Below are 21,340 nucleotides of genomic sequence, written 5' to 3'. Positions count from 1 at the left end.
GAATAAAAATTATGCCATGGCACTTTCACAGACAGGTACATTCTAGTCCATGTACGTAAATATTTGTGAACATAAAAATTATATGTGTTAAATGCCGACCTTGGACGATCTGGACGTCAGTATAGACATGCGTCATTGTGCCTTGATAAGGGAACACAGCGTCTGCGAAGGAGATAAGCGAGGGATATATATATGTGTCTGATGTGAAACCAGACTGCACACCTGTTGGGCTGCAGCCATGGTTCTAGGAGGTGCTCTTGCTCTGACTCTACTTCTTGTCCAGATTTCATCTGGAATCGAGGTGCTCAAAAACCCAGGGTTTGAGAGTCCAAATCTGTCAGGCAACTGGAATGGATGGGGTTTCAACATCGTTAGCATCACTGATGATGTCCATGGTGGCACTCGTGCTGTCAAAGTCACCGGAAGGTAATTATATATTGAGACAGAGGTAACCGGTTTTATCTGACATTAGGAAATCTGTATATCATATCGCCTACACACACGAATTAATGGTCACTTTAATCCGAAATAATAATTATATATCAATAAAATTTTACTGACAAAATGTCCCGTTCTACACATACACCGGTTAGAAAAATTCTTCCCTGATTTTGTATAATCACTGGGAAACTACTTGAATGTTGTTTATTGAAGTCAAATGTAAACTGCGATAGGTAATTATGTCATGGTCACTCCCTGACGAAACTCGATTGTGTTATCATATTCACGATAAGGTTCAGCATTTGGAACGGAAGAATATGGTATGTGGAACACACGAGGAGACATTTGTACTGAGTCATTTGATCGCACGCACACTCGTACGAAAAAGCTCTGGCCATATTGAGCTCCAAGTGATCGTGAATGTTTAGACTAAAATACACAGCAAGAGTCCGAGACAGAAAAACTTATTCTGTGGATCTGCTTATTATGTGAATTGTCTTCGGCCAGATGTTACACTTTTCTCAAAATAGTTGTGAAATGATTCATTAGTCACGACAGCTGTGCTAAAAATGTCATTGTTCTTCTTGGCGAAAATGGATATGTTCATTTAACAATCATTATTACACAATATTTATATTTCGAACATACCCAGGCAACTATTGCACGCACTGGTATTTTTCCGCTCGCGTCACTGGATATCCATCGCAACGGGACATCATATTATCAGTCGCAATTGAATGGGGATCGTACACTCTTGCATCCGTATGGGAAAATGATCAAGGCTGGGATGTTGCTATTACCCATGCCAATTATGCTTGTCAACCCCTTCTATTTTATTAATAGGACTGGTGTGACAAGCTTTATTGGCATGAGAATATTTATAGTAGCCATAACCTTGTCGTAAACCCCTTTTCTATAAAGCATAACACAGTTGTTTCTAGTCGGAAATTAATGTAAAACGCGATGTAAAAGATATATCGTTGGGCTCAAATCAGACATGTTGGAGGTTCATGTGCATTGCAATGTAAATCAAACAGTGATGCCACGTTACGGTACTAAATACTCATACTACTATATCTCAAGATCATACTTAGTCAAGAAATGTCTGTTGTGATCGTTTAATCTCTTGTGTTAAGTAAAAATCATTTGATATGCGTTTCAGAACAAAGACTTACCAAGGTCCTAGCCAAGATGTCCAGATACAGCCTGGTGGCCGCTATTCCTTTACGTCCAGTGTTAAACAGCTGAATGACCACCCAGGAAAGTTGTTCCAGACCATCAAGATTACCATAGCATATACATGGACTGATGACGGTAGGTACTGCAGTTCGAAACATCTGTAACTGTTACAGTCTGTCACGAAAGGGTTGTCTAAGGTTCTAATCCCTGATTCGCCTTGGTCGGTCTTCATTATACCTATTGGTTGCGAGTGCCTCTTAACTAGTGCGCGTCCAAGACCAGTATGCTGTAGATTTGACTTCCTATATCAAGCAGATTTACTGCAATGTGACGTCACACATTACTCAATGCTGCAATCTAACATTCACTCTGATGTTTACATGTTTTGAGCCCCAGAATTACAGTCGGTGGGACGAAAAACTACAAAATTAATTCATTTTTACCTTTGCGGATGCCTTCAAAGAATTATCAAGGCTTGAGGTAAGCGAAGACCAGAGTGGGGTCTTGACGGGAGTGTAGATCTACCTCAGCATCTAACTAATGAATCATATACCCAATACGTGTTGGAAGAAAAAAGTAGAATTTATTTCTGTAATTTATAAGAGTGTTTTATGAGACCCGATGCTAAATGTCCTAACAGAATGACTTTTGTGCCCTTTAAAGGTAAAACGGCTTATTACGACGTCGCTCAACACCCATTTGTTCGGTCTGCCAATGGGTGGTTCAGTCTTGACGGGGATTTCACCGTTCCTTTGAAAAGTAAGTTTACCTGATGCAAATGTTCACCCTTGACGATCCCTGTTTGAATTTGTCTACAGATGACTGACGTGATCTGGTGGTCACATTTGCTGACATGTTTGACAGATGTCATCGCATCTCAGTTGTGTAGATCCATGCTACATGATGTTCATCACTTGATAGTCCGGTCCAGGCTAGAGTTTTTCCAAGAATGCCATAGAGCTGGAATATTGCTGAGGGTAGCATTACAAGCAAACTGATGCAAAACTTCGGTCCTGTCCTTTTCCATGAAATTGTTGAGGGTGAGTCATCACTTACAAGGTATCACATTTGCACGCCAAGTCTAAGCCCCATAAGTGTATGTCCACTTGGGTGCGACTGTGCGGGCATACGGGTACCATGGTTGTGCTGCTGCTCTACATTCTGATCACACATAATTAGTTCATCTGACCACTGTTGGCGATCAGTATCTACTAGAGTCAGTCTGAATCATCCTATTTTCATGTTTTGTTGATTGGACAATTAATTTCCAGTCAACACACCGATCACAAGACATTGTGCATTTAAGGGATGTGTCAAAACACATACATCACATGAAACTGTACTTGTAATTTTGATACCGATTCTATCAATGCAATCCACTGTTATACAATTCGGTTTCACTCCCAAGAAGACATCAGTATTTCCAATCTGCATTTCTCTCCCATGGACAAATTCAAAACATGACCTTGAACTGTGATGAAGCGTCCACTTTAAAGATTTCCATTGACATACACTTGAGTACAGGTCATGCTGTAACAAAATACTATTTTCATTCACCACCAGACTTTAGCAGGGCGAACCTGTACTTCCAAGGCCCGGATATAGGAATCGACTTCATCGCTGACGACGTTTCTCTCCAGACAGTGGACGAGGACATGACGTGGAAGGCTGAAGCTGATGCCAGAATACAGAAGATTAGGAAAAACAACATCAATGTCCAGTAAGGCTGTCTAAGGCCAACTACCTGTTAGTTATACATTATTGTATGTGAACCTCATTATACTTCGGACATTCACGAACCAGGAAGAACCCTTGCAAAAATCCACGTGAAAACCGTTTTGTCACACAACACTCCCCACGTTTATGAGTCTGATTTTACATCGAAATGTAAAAGGATATTAATTTTTGCAAGTTACGTGTCTTGTAAGAGTTAATCATATTGTTATAAATTAATTCGAAATAAAGCATGACATACTGTTGAAAAGGGGCCGAATCTCGTTAAGTGATCTCAGTAAAAATGACGTTTTCATGAAGTTCACATATTCAGAAATGTGTGAAATGTATATACTATTGTAAATGATTAACCAAGGACCTACACCGCATTATTATTTTTAATATGACGTTCATGGATGATTGTATGTTACAGAGTGACACATTCATCTTCATTCAATCCAGCTGATATTGAAATTAAGGTTAGATATTATAATTCTGTTCATATTGTATAAATCAAATAACCCAGAATATACTCTATTTCGATGAAGTATAATATAAACAGACAGCTTCTTGTTTTGTCATAAAATATCGAAATAAAAAACACCCCAAGAATTGAATGTCTTTGATATATGCACTTCAAGACATTTAATGTACTTTTCTGAGTTACAGATTGACCACAAAAGACACCTGTTTGGATTTGGATCAGTGATAAACGAGGACTACATAAACAACTCTGGGTACAAACAATATCAAAACTTTGTGTATGACATGTTTAACTGGGCGACAGCTGGGTCATTCAAGTGGAAGTATAACAGAGGTACCAAGGTATATACTATTCATGCCTTCTTATAACAATAATGTCCATTCTTAGGATCATTAGTTTTCTGTGTATAAAGTAATTCTCCGAAAATTACTGTTACAAATATGTATGCAAGTTTTAAAATATGTTATAGTAGATACCCGTCTTCTGCAGGACCACCCGGACTACACAGCTGCTACAAATGCTGTGAAGGTGCTTAAACAACATGGGTACGTGACTTACAGATGCGGACCGGTGATTGTAGATAAACTCTGGATCTGTTTAATGTAATTCAAAAATACAACATAAGTGATATTTTACCATTATGTATTGGATGTGTTTTTGAGGAAAGTTATAACCGCTGATGTTTTTCAGCATGAAGGTTCGAGGACACAATATGTTCTGGGGAGTTCCAGGTAACTCACCCAGTTGGGTTGAAGCCCTGAACGGGACGATGCTGAAAGCAGCCATTGCAGAGAGAGTCAAATTTATGACTGGCATCACAAAGGGGACGTAAGTAAACTGTATCACTTGCCATGATCGTGGCTAGAATAATTAAGGTATAATTAAATATGTAATGACCACACGAAGCCAATTATACATGCACGTCTATGTATGATTAATGGGCGGAATCAATAAGTAAATACCATTGTTAGTTATGTGAGGAGAAACCGGACGATCACATCTATTTAGTGTTGATTAACAGGCAGCGATAGAAGAATAAAAATTATATTTGAAAGTGTAACGTCATTTTGTAGGGCGATAGGGTTGACTAGAGGAGAAAACGTTCACTTGTCAGGGTTCGATTCCCAATATGGGTCCAATGTGTGAAGCCCATTTCTGGTGTTCCCAGGAATATTCATAAAAATTTCGTAAAACTGAACTCTCATTTGTGACTTTAGACTAGACCATTGGGACGTAAACAACGAACTTCTTCACGGACAGTTGTATGAGGAGAAGACAGGTGATCCCCTGTACTCTGAGAAGATCTACGATATGGTACACAAGGCGGATCCGGTGCCAACGCTCTTCCTCAACGACTACGATGTTGTCGCAGTGGGAGCCGTCACTGATGTATGCTGACAATACATAATAACTGTAGGCTACACGGTACCATTCACGTCACCATAGCAACAACGCCAATATGTAAACGCCAATATGTAAACATTTACCTACATCGTCAAATGGGTCGTCATGAATCTGTACAAACTGTTATATTATTGTTTTAAAAATCAACAAAACAATGGCATAAAAATGGAAATTAGTGTCTGGGACCTAGCTGAGGCAATTTTCAAACTGTGATGTGAACTGCTAACATAAATTGCGAAATACTAGTCTCTCAGGATCGGTACCTGTATCTGTGCTTGTAGACCGTGTGTACTTGGGGGGCTTCTCCTAAAAATTAGAAAGAGTTGAGGTGAGCTCTCTCTCTCTCTTTTTTTAGAGTTTTTGTCGATGCTGAAGTTTATTTTGTTGTGGTGGTGGTTTGACTGTACTATTCGACATGTTGTGACTGGACAGACAGACTGAAAACAGAGACGTCCCATAGGCAGTCTTTGAAGGACAGTTACCACAGATCACCACGGAAAGGAAGTATAAGCAATCATAAAAAGGCAACAGTTACTTTGTTTCTGTGTAGTATACTAAGTTAAAAATAGACGTCATGTGTCTATTCTTAATATATTATGTTTACTGATACTACCGTTAAACACTTTAGCGCATGCGCAAGGACTTTACATGGAACCACCCTACTGTCAACACAATTTCCTCGCCAAAAGCATATACACCATTAAAAATAGGTAGGGGTTATTTCATTTTGCAGGCATACAACAAGCGCATGTCAATGCATATGGGAAAAAGTAATGTGTATCCATACACATGCAACATTTCCAAATGAATGGAATATATTTTCACATTTCCCTTAATTTGTCTTCATCATATGTTTCTTGTTTAGCTTCATCATTTGTACTTTATCAGTCCTGTACATCCAGTATCCTCTACACTGTAATCGTGTTCGAGTATCTAATGTTATATATTTTGCTGTTAATGTTCTAATGCACAAAGTGTGAGGGAACTGTGACATTCTTCTTCGGGTCTTTACCCGAACACCTGTTGCCATACTGGACTTTCATTGATTCATATTATTATTATTATGATTATTATTACACTTCCCACCACTGTTTTGCCTGTTGCGTCAAATAGAGTGTGGAGTGTGTGTAAGTGGTGATATGCATATTTCCAGGCTTACGTCGATCAAGCAAAAGAGTTCAAAAAGGCCAACGTTGGTTTGGGAGGTCTTGGCCTTCAGAGTCACTTCAGAGACTACACGCCTCCAGATCCCACGCTTCTGAAAGTAGGCTAGTCTAGCTAACGTCTATATTACTGTCAATGATCTACTGCGTAAAAATAACCATAACATTGCCAGGTACCATTAATACATATAAATGGTATTTTGCACATCCACCAACTATGTAAACGTACTTTTAAGTACCAGTGGCATTTCAAAAATAAACAAGTGTCTTAGTTTATGTTACGTCATTAAAACGTTGACGACAACGATATATATCTGTTGGCAACGTGATATTTCAGAGACGTCTGGACAAACTGGGATCTGTAGGACTACCGCTGTGGATCACTGAAATGGATCTCGTGCACCATGATGAGAACATCCGGGCTGACTGGTATGATTGGGCTCTCAGAACCTACTTCAGCCATCCGTCAGTGGAGGGCGTCATATTCTGGGGCTTCTGGGATCATCAAATGAAAAGCCCTTACGCCGCCCTTATCAATGGATACAGCTTCTATGTGAGCATAATTAACTCGGTCTGATAATATATTCTTAAGCTGTACTTTTACTGAATACTGGTCAGGGTAAACTGTCACACTGACAGACATGGGCACGGGTAAAACCAGGCCGGATTTAGTGGGATAAATAAGATGCTGTTGATTAAGGAACATGTCCTCTGATGAAACATCAAAACCAGACAAGACAACATATATGTCCCAACACCAGATACAGATAACATGTATCTCAACATCAACTACAGATAACACCACAACGATATCTCACCATCAAGTACAAACAACACGACAATGAAATCCCAATGCCATGGTAACTTAACAATGTTACCATATCTCAACACCAGGAACAGACAACACAACTGAGGAATAACACATTCATTGTACCCATGTAAAATACACAATTGTTTTCATTACAGCCAAGTTTATTGGCTTCGTAGACCTTTGTTCGATTTCTGTATTCGCGTAACTAATTTACTACGGGTTTGTTTTCTTGAAATACATCATTTCATAACATTGTAATCGGTTTTTAACCGAAATCAGTTCGCTTACCCACTTGCTCACTCACTCATAACATGATCCAATTAATACTGGACAAGAATTAGATGGTATATGCTGAGTAAAAGGGTATTCTTGCAGGTGAACGCTGCTGGTCAACGTTACTTTGATCTAGTCCAGAAGGAATGGTCAACCCATGTAACTAAAAAACTCTCCGATGGATCCTCCTTCACTGTGAACGGTTTCCATGGAGACTATGATGTCGTTGTAAACTACAAGGGAAAGCCCATAATGTACCAGGAATTCCACCTGGGGAAAGCAGATACAACGCTTAAACTGGATATCAGTGGCGATGGACGTAAGATATTGCTATCAGTATTGATATTTCAGACAATGTTATCCACAATGTTATTCTTCGATGTCTGCCCCTAGCCACCAAGCTCCTAGACATTCAGAGACAGGATTTTTATCCAAAAAATACTACACTTTCGCAAGACGAATGGTCAGTTTTTGTTCTGTAGCGGTACAATTGATAAAGTCGTTGGTTGCAAATATTATTAATTATTAATATTATCGATGGTGTTATGTAGTTACTAACGCCATTATCAAGCAGGTTGCATATCCATGGATCTGCTTCCGTTATACCTCACACCAATTTCTAAATGACAAACAACAAATATGATAAACATAAGTCCTGAAATTTTCAGATCAAGTGACACTCCCAACAACCATTGATCCATTTGCGCAGATCAATCAAGTTGTTCAAGTCTCCCATACCAACGAACATATTGTTGGTAGAATGTCATCAAATGCGAATAACAACGACCTCCAGTGTGTGACCCGCTTGTCTCAGTTGTCAGCGGTCGGGGATGACAAGCCTGCATTTGCTTTCTGTCAGAATGATGAAGTTATGACTAGCTGCTCGGGCTATCATAAGGTACTATTGCAACGTTAAGTTCATAATATGACTGTAGCACTTATTTATGTAGCATCAAACCAACCTCGCTCACAGGTTGGTTGTCTGGCAGGCTAGCTGGTTGGTTGGTTGGTTGGTTGGTTGGCTAACTGGTTGGTATGTTTGCTGGTTGATTGGTTGGTTGGTAAATAGCACCGGCTAATCAAGTAGTTTCAGAATTCTACATTCTAACTACTTTTTGATTTCACTAAGGTTGTAAACTTCGAAGTCCTGCAACTTAAACACATATTCTGCACGTAGTCTGTAACACGTCTTAGTAGGAACAAATCAAGTCAAAACACTGATTACACAACAGTCTCGTATCTTGTTGACTGAGTTCATGCCTATTTGACAACTTGGTGCAATAACCAGTCCGATTTTTTTAGACCAATTCAGATCGGTTGAAAAGTAGGTCAGTGTCTGATTAGTTTCATTGAGACTTTTGTTACGGCAGGTATTGTTTTTTCCTTCAACTGAAACATGTGCGAACATTATTAAAACTGAAGTATGTGTGTGGGATATTTCAAAAAGAGAGTCAGATTAGTGTCTGTCGTATTCATTATCCCCCGCAACGTGTTTTGCGGGCGGTATTAAAATGCCTCCCGTCCGTCCATCCGTGCACATTTATCTTTTCCGGAGCAGAACTTTAAAACCATTCAATATTTTTTCACCCAACTTGGCACAGAGACAGATCTGGTGGTGTATTAGTGCCTCTAGGTAGTTTGGGTATTTTTAATCAAATATCTTTCGCGTTTCCATAGCCACAAGTGTGATTTAGCCTGGAATTGGAGGTAATGCGGGGGATATTGATGACTGTGTCTTCTTGTTTTCCTAGCTTTGTCTATAATTCAAAGGTGAAATTGCAAAAGGTAATGAAACGATCTTCTACAAGAATAGCCTGTGGTTTTCTTCAGGACGGAGAGTGGTACCGGGATGGGGAGACAATCGAGGTTAACAATGGTCGGGTGGCTTGTAAATCAGTAAATGGTTGGAGGTCAAAGCAAGGTGAGCATGAACTCAAAACACGCCATAGGACACATGCTGAAAAGTAAGCCTTTTGGGTTGTTTGAATGTTGTTGTTTTTTAAACGCTGCATTCCCATATTCCAGCACGTGGTCTGTACGAACATGTAATTGAATATGAACCAGACAGTCTAATGAACATCATGAGCATCAATCTACAAAATTGTGATACAATGACATGCATAAACCTAGTTAGCGAGCCTGACAACCTGATCCCATTACTCTCCTCTTATGACATGCATGGGTTGCTGGACACGGATCCTCGCCGGCGGACTCTATAGCATTTTCATCATAACATTCAAAACCAAAGATGGTCTTTCAAAGCAAAAGACACTCTTCGAAGTATACGCCCTATTCACTAAAATGACATCCAGTGCTGTTCCCTATTTGGACTTTTATCATGTGGTCTCGTGTTTCCTTAGACAAACACTTGACTTGCCATTTCTTTTGTTTGTGACCATTGATCAGTAGATCGGGAAACGCTAATTAGTCAGTGTCCACCGGGGGAATCATCACTATTTCATAATAATTCCTAAACACATAGTACGAATTATGCAGTAGTCTACTGTTATCATCACTATTACTAATGAAGAGGTTTTCTCGTTTTTTGTTGGTTGCCGTGGCTATCTGGACAGTAAATAACGCGTGGTGTCAATGTCTGGCTATTGGAATTTGGGCTATTTGAAAGAAATCGAGGTATTAAGAAAAACAATCGAAACTCTATGTTTGCTACTATCTGTATTTGCCATTATGTCGTTTGACATCCATTATATATACAGTCTTTCTTTTGGTCTATTTTGGCTGGGGTGTGGCATTTTCTTGACCAAACAGTTTCAGAAGGGATTCATTGACATATTCATATTTCATTCTCATTATGTTGAATCTCCTCATACCAGGTGTTCAAGCAGTTGTCCGATGCTGTAAGTCGAAGAACATGCAGTGTGCATACAGAAGCTCAGGGCCATCTGATAAGTCGCGAGATGCAAGAGTAGAAACAACATGTATGAATGGTGAAATTGCCACTGGTGAGTTGACAGAATTAGTAAATGACACAGGTCAGTTGACAGAATTAGTGAATGACACAGATCAGTTGACAGAATTAGTGAATGACACAGATGAGTTGATGGAATTAGTGAATGACACAGATGAGTTGACGGAATTAGTGAATGACACAGATGAGTTGACGGAATTAGTGCATGACAAGGGTGAGTTGGCAGAATTAGTGCATGACAAGGGTGAGTTGACAGAATTAGTGCATGACAAGGGTGAGTTGACGGAATTAGTGAATGACACAGATGAGTTGACGGAATTAGTGCATGACAAGGGTGAGTTGACAGAATTAGTGCATGACAAGGGTGAGTTGACAGAATTAGTGCATGACAAGGGTGAGTTGACAGAATTAGTGCATGACAAGGGTGAGTTGACAGAATTAGTGAATGACACAGATGAGTTGATAGAATTAGTGAATGACACAGATGAGTTGATAGAATTAGTGAATGACACAGATGAGTTGATGGAATTAATGAATGACACAGATCAGCTGACGGAATTAGTGCATGACAAGGGTGAGTTGACAGAATTAGTGAATGACACAGATGAGTTGATAGAATTAGTGAATGACACAGATGAGTTGAGGGAATCAGTGAATGACACTGGCGAGTTTACAGCATTAGTGAATGACACAGGTGAGTTGACAGAATTAGTGACTAAAAGGCGAGTTGGCAGAATTGGTGAATAACAGGTGAGTAGACAGAATTAGTGAACGGCAAATCTGCCACCACTGTATCTGATCTATGACAACTCTGGAAGCCTGAAAGAATGGCATCGCCTTGTATGTACAAAGAATGGCATCGCTTTCTGTCCGTGGGTTTTGAGTATAGTACATAACATTTACGAATGACATGTAGGTACATAAAATATCACAGTAACAGATAAACGTTCAGTTCAAAAGTGTGAATGAGAATGATGTCTGTTATGATGTTGTAACTAGGCTAAGTATCATCATAATAATTTGACATCCTTACTCGTTCTGTTGAGACAAAGAAGACGAGGAAAGAAGACGAGGAAAGAACCCATGTCGGAGTCAGAGCTGATAGGAATAAGGTTGAATCGGATGTTTCGAAGTCCGGAGAAGTCAAACAATTACTCCGGTCCCCAGTCTTAAAATCAACGGGACTCAGCATTTTTTATTCTAAATGGTATTGATATTAACCATTTGTTTCTTCTTCCAATTCAGGCTGCACGGCCTGGACATGGGACTCCGAGATGATAGGATCGTTCCCGTCGGCCAATCAGAAGGGATGTATTGCCTCAAATGAAGGCACTACTGTTGGTCAGTATAACAGTATTGAAATAGTTACTATAAAATTAAAACTTAGTTTAGGGCCCTTGAATGTTTATAGAAATCTGAACTTTCGTTCTTTTTTAATGCACATCCTTTCAACAGACATAATATTTGTTTAGAAAATACAGTTAAGTTTTTGGGTTGACATCAATGCAAGACATGTGTAGAAGTAAACTCAATTCTAGGTACGTGGTCTTATGCTGCTTGCTGTACTGCCCCCAAACTGACCTGCAAGACGGTGGTGTCCAAACCGAGTGGCCTCAACAAGGGAGAGAAGGCTAATGTCTCTTGTGGTGCTGGCACGAAGCTCCTGGGATGCAGCGTCCGAGCCAACTATGGAAAGTCAGCGGGAGCATATGTAGGAGGTAATTACATTTGCCTTTGAATATTTCGTGTTGACTGCCCTAAATGTAACACTGAGTGCACAATATATCTTAAAATAGCACCATAGAAAGGATAATACACTCCAGAACGTGCAAACGAAAAATTTTGGCCAACCTCAGAAACAATTTCCGTTTTGTGAGGAAAAGAAAAATAGATGAGGTGAATGGATTACTGAAAATCTGAGGTGACACCAGGTGTGAATGGTAAGCATGTCCAGCACAACTGTGCCCAAATATGGAAGCCAGTTTGCCTGACCCCCCGTTGACCTCTAGACGAACCATACAATCAAGTCATCAGGGAACCGTAAATTCCAGATGGATAATATTGAATAACGATTTTTGTGAAAAAGTACTGATATTCCGATGTTTATGAGTAAAGATTGTCAAAGATGTTTGGAAAATGAATGCATTTCAACTAGTCTATATACTAAGTCGTTCCACGTGTCATGCTATCTCTCTGTTTTCTAGGGGCTAATGGAGACCAGTGTATTGCCGTGAATGGAGAAGATAAGTTTACTGGCGAAGAAGGGGTGTTGGCTGTAGCCACGTGCTGTTCGCTTAATGGCGGAAGTGGAGAGATCGTCGGTTAGAGCCTGTGCCTATATAAATATGTGATATACTTTCAAAAGATCAATAAAAGTCATAGTTTACATGCTGACAATACTTTTGTTATTATATTAAGCATTATTACTTTTTAACGGATTAAAGATAGTATGCAGAAGAGAGGTTCGGGTGATCCTGGCACAGTCAGACAGGTGATCTGTTGTGACGTCTCACAGAAACCGCTGCTTAATCGAACCCACCAACACCTCTCTGGAGAATATATAGACTCACCACTACTGCAGCCTTCTGCAAGAGAACCAAAGGTACCAAACCAAGGGCACCGAGAACAGTTGGAAACCTGACGACAGTGTGCTTGGGATGCAAATGAGACATCTGAACACATTTAACATGCTTGCATCTTGCCAGTCATCTGGCTGTCAAAAGGGACAGAACATTCAATAACATAAATACATTCATTGGCCTTGTATCAACGGACAAGATCCGGTTTTTGAGTGTGAGGTTGTATATAGGCCTATATTTAAAGCTACCATATTCCATGACGCCCCAGACATGTTCAGGGTCGTACTATGGATGATTCTCGGAGACAAAGCCACAGGCATGATTAAGACAACAGTAGAAACCATGCCATCATGTCTTGTGCCAAGGAAGGACACCCACTGACAAGGTGTTGGACAGTCTCTGTAAATTCATTGCACAATCGACAGTTTATGCAAATATTTTCTATTAGAATTACATTTAGCGAGTGGGAAGTGACCGGTCCTGGGCAGCAAATCGAGGGCCCTCTGTTTCACATTTGGGACCAGCTAACTTCATCCAGACGAAGTAGTAGGTTGGATTGCTGTTCTGTTCCACAAACTGTATGTTTACAATGATTTCTCAGTGAGCGTCTCCACAAAGGACAGACTTGGTGAAGAACTTAGCCTGGTTTACTTGATTGTCGTAAATTAACGACTAAGACGGGAACGAGAGTGGTGGGCTCTGATATGAGACATGATCCTTCTTGTCAGGTGGTCAATACTCTGGATGTGTTTTTGTCTTGAATCTGGGTTTTGTTGAGCTTGTCTCGAACTTGCATTCCAAGCAAGGCGTAGGCCTGATCTGCCACCGTATTTTAATAATTCCAACATTACAACATTTCGTTCATGTATTGGCACTCTGGCATACAATTAATAACACACTCAGGTTCTCTCGACCCCTCTCTTCATTACAAGGTGACTCGAACTAGTCAGGAAAGGGCTAGCTATTTACCAGATACGGAACTGATCGATGGCGATGCGAACATTCTGCTGACTTTGCAACCCGCACCACTTGCTAGTGATCACGGTATCTTTTTAAGCTGTTCGAGCCTGCTATGCCCTTGTGACAATCCTTCTGATTCATTCATGAACTGTTTTAGAGGCATTTTAGAAGTTGCTGAGCTGAAGGTGACGGAACACATTTTATGGATGATCAACTTCTTTATTTTCACAATATGATTGCTTGAAAACGGTATAAGAATCCATACCGAAATGTCGCTATTGTGAAAATAAAGAAGTTGATCATCCATAAAATTTGTTCCGTCACCTGATTCATTCATGGTCTCGTGTCGCACCTCGTGATTGGAAATTACTGTCAACTGCTCATCGGTAATTCACCTTTAATTGCTCTTTTGAGTCCTTTGTGTTCTCGTACTGCCAGTTATAATGTTCTATATCATTTGGTTTATTGCCAAGGAGTGATAGCATCAATTCTATCACGAAATAGCTGTAAGTGTCAATAAAGGGTTTGAGATACTTTCCTTGTCTAACGAATGCATTTTTACCTTATAACACTATGAAACAACGATGGTGCCTGGTGTTCGCGAAAGGGTGAGCATATCCTGGGCCCGTCGTAAACATTTGGATAGATTTAGTCAGCCACAAATAATTGGGGAACATATGGCATCTGTGAAAAAATCGAACTGCATCGGGTATACACCATTTTTGGAAATGTGATTCACTTGTCTCCATAAAACGTCTTTAAAACATTTTACTGACACCTTGAATGTTGTCAACCTGATCGAACCACTTCTGAGCTAGAGTGGTATGACGCTCTTTGAAATCTTGGTAAAAATCACCGTGCTCGATTATACCTCAAATACACCAAATATAAGTCTACCAAAGCATGGGGCTGTTAGGATGTTGCTCAACATGAAAGGAAAGTTTACTAGTGGGAAGTTGAAATCACCCCCTTGTCATGCACCACCACACACCGACTTCACAGACATTCACCAGAAATGTACAGTCTACACATATCGCGCGTCGGTTATCTTCAACAATATGGCTTTAAGTAAAAGCTATAATGAGAATGCTATAAACTTATGATCGTTTTAAAGTACGTTTTCAGTCAATGAAAGTGCTACTAATCGATAGTATGTGATATTGTGTTTTTTATCATTTATTCAAAATAAGAAGAGGGGCAATGCAAGTGTTAGCTTTTGTAGAAATTCGCATAACAGTGCTTGGAAGTATTGCACGACCGAGCGAAAAGTAAATTCAATACAAATTGCATTGAGACATGGAGTCAAGAGGCGGATTCTGGACGGTTAGGCACAGTTAAGCTCTGAAACGTCCAGGACTGCAAACGCTGCACTCACCAATACTTGTATGGATCAAACAATCCATTGATCAGCAGCCAGAGTATATATACGCAGTTCGGATACGATGACATGTGCATGTGTCACAACCAAACCAGCTTGTCTGACCACCCGATCGCGCTGTTCGCCGAGAGAGAGGGAGAGAGAGAGAGAGAGAGAGAGAGAGAGAGACAGAGAGAGAGACAGAGAGAGAGACAGAGAGAGCATTGCTTATCATATCCTGTGTTTCTGTTTTGGTCAGTCTATAAAATGAGTGACATTTCCAGTTAGGTAATGCACAACATGTCTGATGTATTACATATTTAACAAAATGGCTGACATATCGGTCCACTTACCTCAGTATGCCGAACACTTTGATGTTTAATGGATTCACCTAGTGACTGAAATGATATGATAAAACGTAAAAGAAAGTCAATGTCTATTTGAATTACATTTTCGCTTCTAACGTCTTCCTCTGTGTCTTTAAACTTGTTCAAACATTCAGTTAATCTGTGAAAAAAATTGACACATTTGCCATTCAGTGTGTATAATTAATCATAATGTATAATTAAAAGGTATTTCATAAATTGCCTGAGTGGTGCTCGAATCAACGTGTGGTTGGTGATAACAATTAATTGATCATGTCACGCATCGATGAAATTTCCAGCGATGACGCAAAGGAAACGGAATGGATTGTTCAATGTTACAGCGCCAGCAGAATGCAAACACAAATTACAACTGACAACATATATGTAATCACTAAAAGTTTGTTTTCAGTATAGATTTGAAACATGGCTCAGTGTTTCAGTCCTAGCAGTCGATTGATAATCAGGAAAGACGTTGACTCGCTCGCCTCCATATTGCCAGCCATGGTAACACTTCAACTTATCGCGATCGCACCAGATGCCGTGTTACACGTCAATACTGAACAATTTTCCGCTATCAAAAAGTCAAAAACAAGGTCGACACCTTATCTAAGACACGATATTGACGGCATTCTTCCCTCAGTTGTGAAATTCATTACGGAGACCTTGGAAATTGTTCTGTTATCCTGACATAGCAACCTTTAAAAGAATGAGGCAACCTCAGGTGACCAGTCAAATGGTCAAAAAGTAGCACTTTCCACTTCTGGAACCGCAAACGGAACACGCACCTGCCAGATGGCGTGGCCCTGGAGTTAGGTAGAGAATCTGTCCATTATTGTCTACTTCCAGCAGTGTGTTTTGAAATTTCGTCATCTAGTACACCTTTGTATCTTATCCACAGAACTGATAAAACATTTTTTTAAACATTTAAACATGAATATTCCTCTATTTGGAAGACCAGATTAAAACGCTGAGTTGCAGTTTTACCTAATGTCATTCGGGAATATTTTGCCATAGCACTTTTCAGTCTGTTTGAGGGGTGGTGGTAGGGTAGTTTAATGATTAAAGCGTCCGTTCGTCACGCTTTAGACCCGGGTTCAATTCCCTACATGGGCACAATACAATGTAATATTGCTGAAAGCGGCCTAAAACCATACTCACTCACTCGATCTGGTTGGCATTTTGGACGTTGATGAAGAATAGTGAGTGAGTGAGTGAAATTTTTACATCGCATCGGCAATATTACAGCCGTATAGCGATGAAAACAAGGTAATCAATCCAAAATATCCGTCGACAAAGGACAGTAAAACTAACTACATTATCACAGATATATTGATGTTAAAACTAATCATGAAATCTAAAACATTTAAACAAGAGAGGGCAATACAGAAAATAAAAACAGGCTATAGGTCGCCAACAACTGAAGATAGGTCACCATACTAGGGACCATGGGGACTTACAGTACTTTTGCTACCTACATGGACCCTAGCTGGATTTATATCATCCCTTCAGCTGCAGGGGATGAAGTGAATTTTAACCAAAATTAAAATGACAGGGATACTACAATTAAAATAGACGGTCAATTTAAATTACCTTTGAATGCCTTGGGACTTACGTACCTTCTCAGGAGGACAATAATTTTACTCTACTTCAACCCCCCTTGAAGGTACAGCCACTAACAATCCCATTTACTATTCCAAATGACCACTTATAAAATATTTATCTATTCACAAATCGGATAACAAATCTAATTCTTTTAAATATGCGATAATTAAATGATGATTTACATTACTAAGAAGATCCTTCATGGTTCGTGTTTTAAAATACTTATCCCTTGTGATGGAATATTCAACACAGTCAAGCGAGACATGCTTGACTGTGATTCTTTCATCACAAGGGATACAGACCGGAGGATCCTCACCTTTCAATAGATATTCATGAGTATATCTAGTGTGGCCAATACGACATCGCCTTATGATGACCTCTTCAAATCTAGACTGACAACCCAAGTAGGTATAGCCAATGTGGGGTTTAATTTCATGTAATTTATTGATACCTACCTGGGTGTCCCAATTCTTCTGCATAAGATCCCGGATGTAAGATCGGATGACATCTTTATAATCAGTATGGAATAAGAAGTGGTGTCATAGATTTGGTGAGTGCTGCTTTGGCATCAAGATCGGCAAGTGTGTTCCCAGAAATGCCAACGTGGCTGGGTAACCAACAAAAGACGACGTCGTATTGGCCAGTAGCAAGATCATTGTATACAATTCAATAATCTCTACTAAAAGTCGATGTTTGGTAGAAAGACCCTCAATAGCTTGAAGGCACGAAAGAGAGTCTGAAAAGATTATATACTGCTTATATTTGGAATGTTTATTGATATATTTTAAGGCTGTTAATATAGCGTTTGCTTCAGCTGTGAAAATTGAGGTATGATCCGACAGTCGAGAAGATACTGTTTTGGATCCACCGACAGTGGCACAATCCACCTCCCCACCATTCTTGGACCCATCTGTAAATATGGATTTTATGTACTATATTTACTTTTTAATTGATTATATTCGTGTTTATATTGTAATTAATCCGTTTCTGATTTCTTAAATATAGTCAAGGTTAGGTCAGCTTGTGGCATAACCAATTGCCAATCAGGAGAAGACAGCAGACGAGAAGGAGAAATATTTTCTAGGTCAATGCCAGCAGCAGAAAGGAAAGGTTTAATCTTTATCCCTAGAGGTGGAACGAGAGAAGATTTTTTGTTGTACAGATCCTCATTGAGGGGATGGAATACACAGTTATATGCAGGGTTCGTCTGATTCGAATATAGTTTAGTAATGTACTGCAAAGATAATTTAATACGTCTTTGGGTTAAAGAAGGCTCATCAGCTTCAACATAAATGCTGTCAATAGGAGAAGTGCGGAAAGATCCAAGACAAAGTCTTAAACCTTGGTGATGGATAGAATCAAGCAGTTTCAAGTTGCTTCGACAGGCCCCGCCATACACGATGGAACCATAATCAAGCTTTGATCGGATTAGTGATCTGTACAAATGAAGGAGGGTAGTTTGATTCCCTCCCCACTTTAAATTGGACACCACTTTTAGGAGATCTAATGCTTTCAGGCATTTGGTCTTCAAATACTTAATATGTGGTAAAAAAGTCAAATGTTTGTCGAAAATCAGTCCCAGAAACTTGGCTTCCTTTACAACGGTAATTGGAGATCCATCTAAAAACAGTTCAGGATCTTTATGAGGCTTATATTTCCGACAGAAATGTATACACTTGGTTTTTATCTGTGAAAACCTAAATCTATTCTCAAGTGACCATTTATGAATTTTATTTAAACTCATCTGGTGCGCAGTGGAATTGAAAAGTTGTGTGTACTATTTGGGGAACAAAACGTGATTCTCTTGGCTATAACTGTATGAAATAATCTAACCAACAAACATGGGGAACTAAACGTGAATCTCTTATAATGGGGAAAGAAACTTAATATGAAACTTTAAATTCTATTATCTATACTATCTATTAGTATTCCAAGATTGCTGCACTGTTACAGCTACATATATATGGGCTACTTCTAATTTAATGAACTGTCTGTTCAAAATTCTATTTAACTATATAACTGCATCCTACCTGGACAAGCTAATACAAATCGTGACGATAAGTCACCTTACTCAAACAATCCTGTTCAACACACTGATCGATTTGTCAGTGTCCCACGTGGTCAAGATCACGTGGTCTGCTCGCACGTGAAAAAGCATGCTTCTCTGTGACCAGCGAAACATGGTGCGTTTGTGCGATCCGTCCATATGTTTGGTCTCTAGACCATACCCCCCTCCATGATTGACCTCTGTCAATCATAGACTGAAACATGTTTGTCTAAAAACTAACCCAAGCTATTTGTTTCACTCGAAGATGCCCATTCTAATGGACATACTTTGTTTGCTGGTCTTTTCAAAACTGTCTGTTTAGTCCTCACATCAACAACACGAACATGGCCATCCTCCCCTGGATAGATCTTTAGTATTCTGCCAAGTTGCCAGTTTCCACGAGGCGCATCAGGAGATATGACTAAAACAACATCTACAACTTGAAGATCCCTATGAGGAGAGAACCACTTTCGTCTAGTATTGAGACTTGGTAACCATTCCCTCATCCACCGGCACCAAAAGTGACGCACCAACTCCTGAACTCTTCTCCACCGTTTACGTGGGTTGAAATCTGTTGTGTCAACTGTGTCAGGCGCGAACACCCCGCCCACCTGTCCGTGTAAGAAGTGATTTGGTGTGAGAGGTGTACTGTCATGAGGATGAGCCGACTGGTAAGTTAAGGGGCGAGAGCTGATAAGCGCCTCTGCTCCAGTGAAAGCTGTCATCAGCTCTTCATCTGTGACATCTCCACCACTGAGAATAGCAAATATGGCACGCTTTGCAGCCTTTATCATGGTTTCAGACACCCCTCCGAAATGTGATGCATGAGGGGGATTGAAGCACCATTTTATTCCTTTGTTTGCAAGTGAATGTCTAACTGTACTCTCATCAATGAGGAGCAAAAGTTCCTTCAATTCTTTAACAGAACCAACAAAGTTGGTACCGTTGTCAGATACTACCAGCTCAGGAAGCCCTCTTCTGTTTACCATTCGATAAAAGGCATTCAGAAAAGAGTCCGTATCCAATCCATAGGTCCTTTCCAAATGTACAGCTCTAGTAGACAAGCATGTAAACAGACAGAGGTAACGCTTCTGTCTTTGTTTTCTTCTACCTTGAACGGTCAGGAAAGGCCCAGCGAAATCTACTCCACTCTGTGTAAAGGCTCGAAGTGAACCCCCCATTCTCATCTTAGGCAAGGGCGCCATAATCGGTTGATCAGGCCTTGTCTTATTTAAACGGCACCTTGCACATTTCGACTCCCAAGACCGAATCGCTTCCCTGCCAGAGATTATCCAGTACTTCGTTGAAAGCGAAACTAAGATTTGGTTTGTTCCAGCAATATGCTTACCTTCATCATGATAATGTTTGATAATAAGCGTCGTCACCCAGCTGTTCTTTGGCAATATGATTGGAAATTTAGTATCATGTGGCAAATATTCAGCATATTCCAAACGTCCCTTCAACCTCATCAGTCCATTGTCATCCAGCTGGGGATGAAGGTTCAGGATTTTCGACCCGGGAGGTAATGGCTCTCTGGAAGTCAATGCTGAATATTCTCTGGGAAAACATTCCTTCTGCATATTCATGATGATTCGGTGCTCAGCGTCACATATTTCATCTGGTGATAATTCTCCTTCGAGTTTATCATCTTTTGATGCTAGACAATTGTGCAGAAACCTGTGAACCCACGCATTCACTCGTGTGAGTCTTCTCCACGAGGAGAATCGGGAGGGTTCCAGTCGCCATGAGTCACACGGCACAGTAAGAAAACTTGCTGCCTGAAGCTTATTTCTTTTCATCTCTTTTAGGTCATCTTCTTTTGATGACTTCAGCATAGTTTCAGGCCAGTCACTCTCATCTCTCAGCAAGTAAGACGGCCCTGGCGACCACAATGAACAAGTAACCAACTGTTGAGCTGTGGCACCTCGACTAAGCAAGTCAGCAGGATTTTCCTCACTAGGTGTATATCTCCACTGTGACGGACTTGTACATTCATGAATTTCACCCACCCTGTTGGCAACGAAAGGTTTGAA

General features: G+C 40.1%; 1 protein-coding gene across 1 annotated transcript; it reads left to right on the top strand.

Annotated features, from left to right (window-relative positions):
* The first annotated feature begins 171 nt into the window (after positions 1 to 171).
* On the top strand, positions 172 to 12,794 carry LOC137278485 (uncharacterized). Its single transcript, XM_067810839.1, has 18 exons — positions 172 to 426; positions 1,604 to 1,755; positions 2,284 to 2,379; positions 3,184 to 3,340; positions 3,767 to 3,812; positions 4,003 to 4,158; positions 4,307 to 4,362; positions 4,508 to 4,645; positions 5,035 to 5,206; positions 6,375 to 6,485; positions 6,722 to 6,937; positions 7,571 to 7,787; positions 8,137 to 8,366; positions 9,299 to 9,389; positions 10,303 to 10,431; positions 11,643 to 11,738; positions 11,936 to 12,115; positions 12,602 to 12,794. The coding sequence occupies exons 1-18, from the start codon at positions 239 to 241 to the stop codon at positions 12,721 to 12,723; spliced, it is 2,553 nt and encodes an 850-aa protein (XP_067666940.1). The 5' UTR covers positions 172 to 238; the 3' UTR covers positions 12,724 to 12,794.
* The last annotated feature ends 8,546 nt before the right edge of the window (positions 12,795 to 21,340 follow it).

This window comes from Haliotis asinina, chromosome 3, assembly GCF_037392515.1.
Source record: "Haliotis asinina isolate JCU_RB_2024 chromosome 3, JCU_Hal_asi_v2, whole genome shotgun sequence".
Lineage (NCBI taxonomy): Eukaryota > Metazoa > Mollusca > Gastropoda > Lepetellida > Haliotidae > Haliotis > Haliotis asinina.
This window is presented reverse-complemented; position numbering and strand designations above follow the sequence as displayed.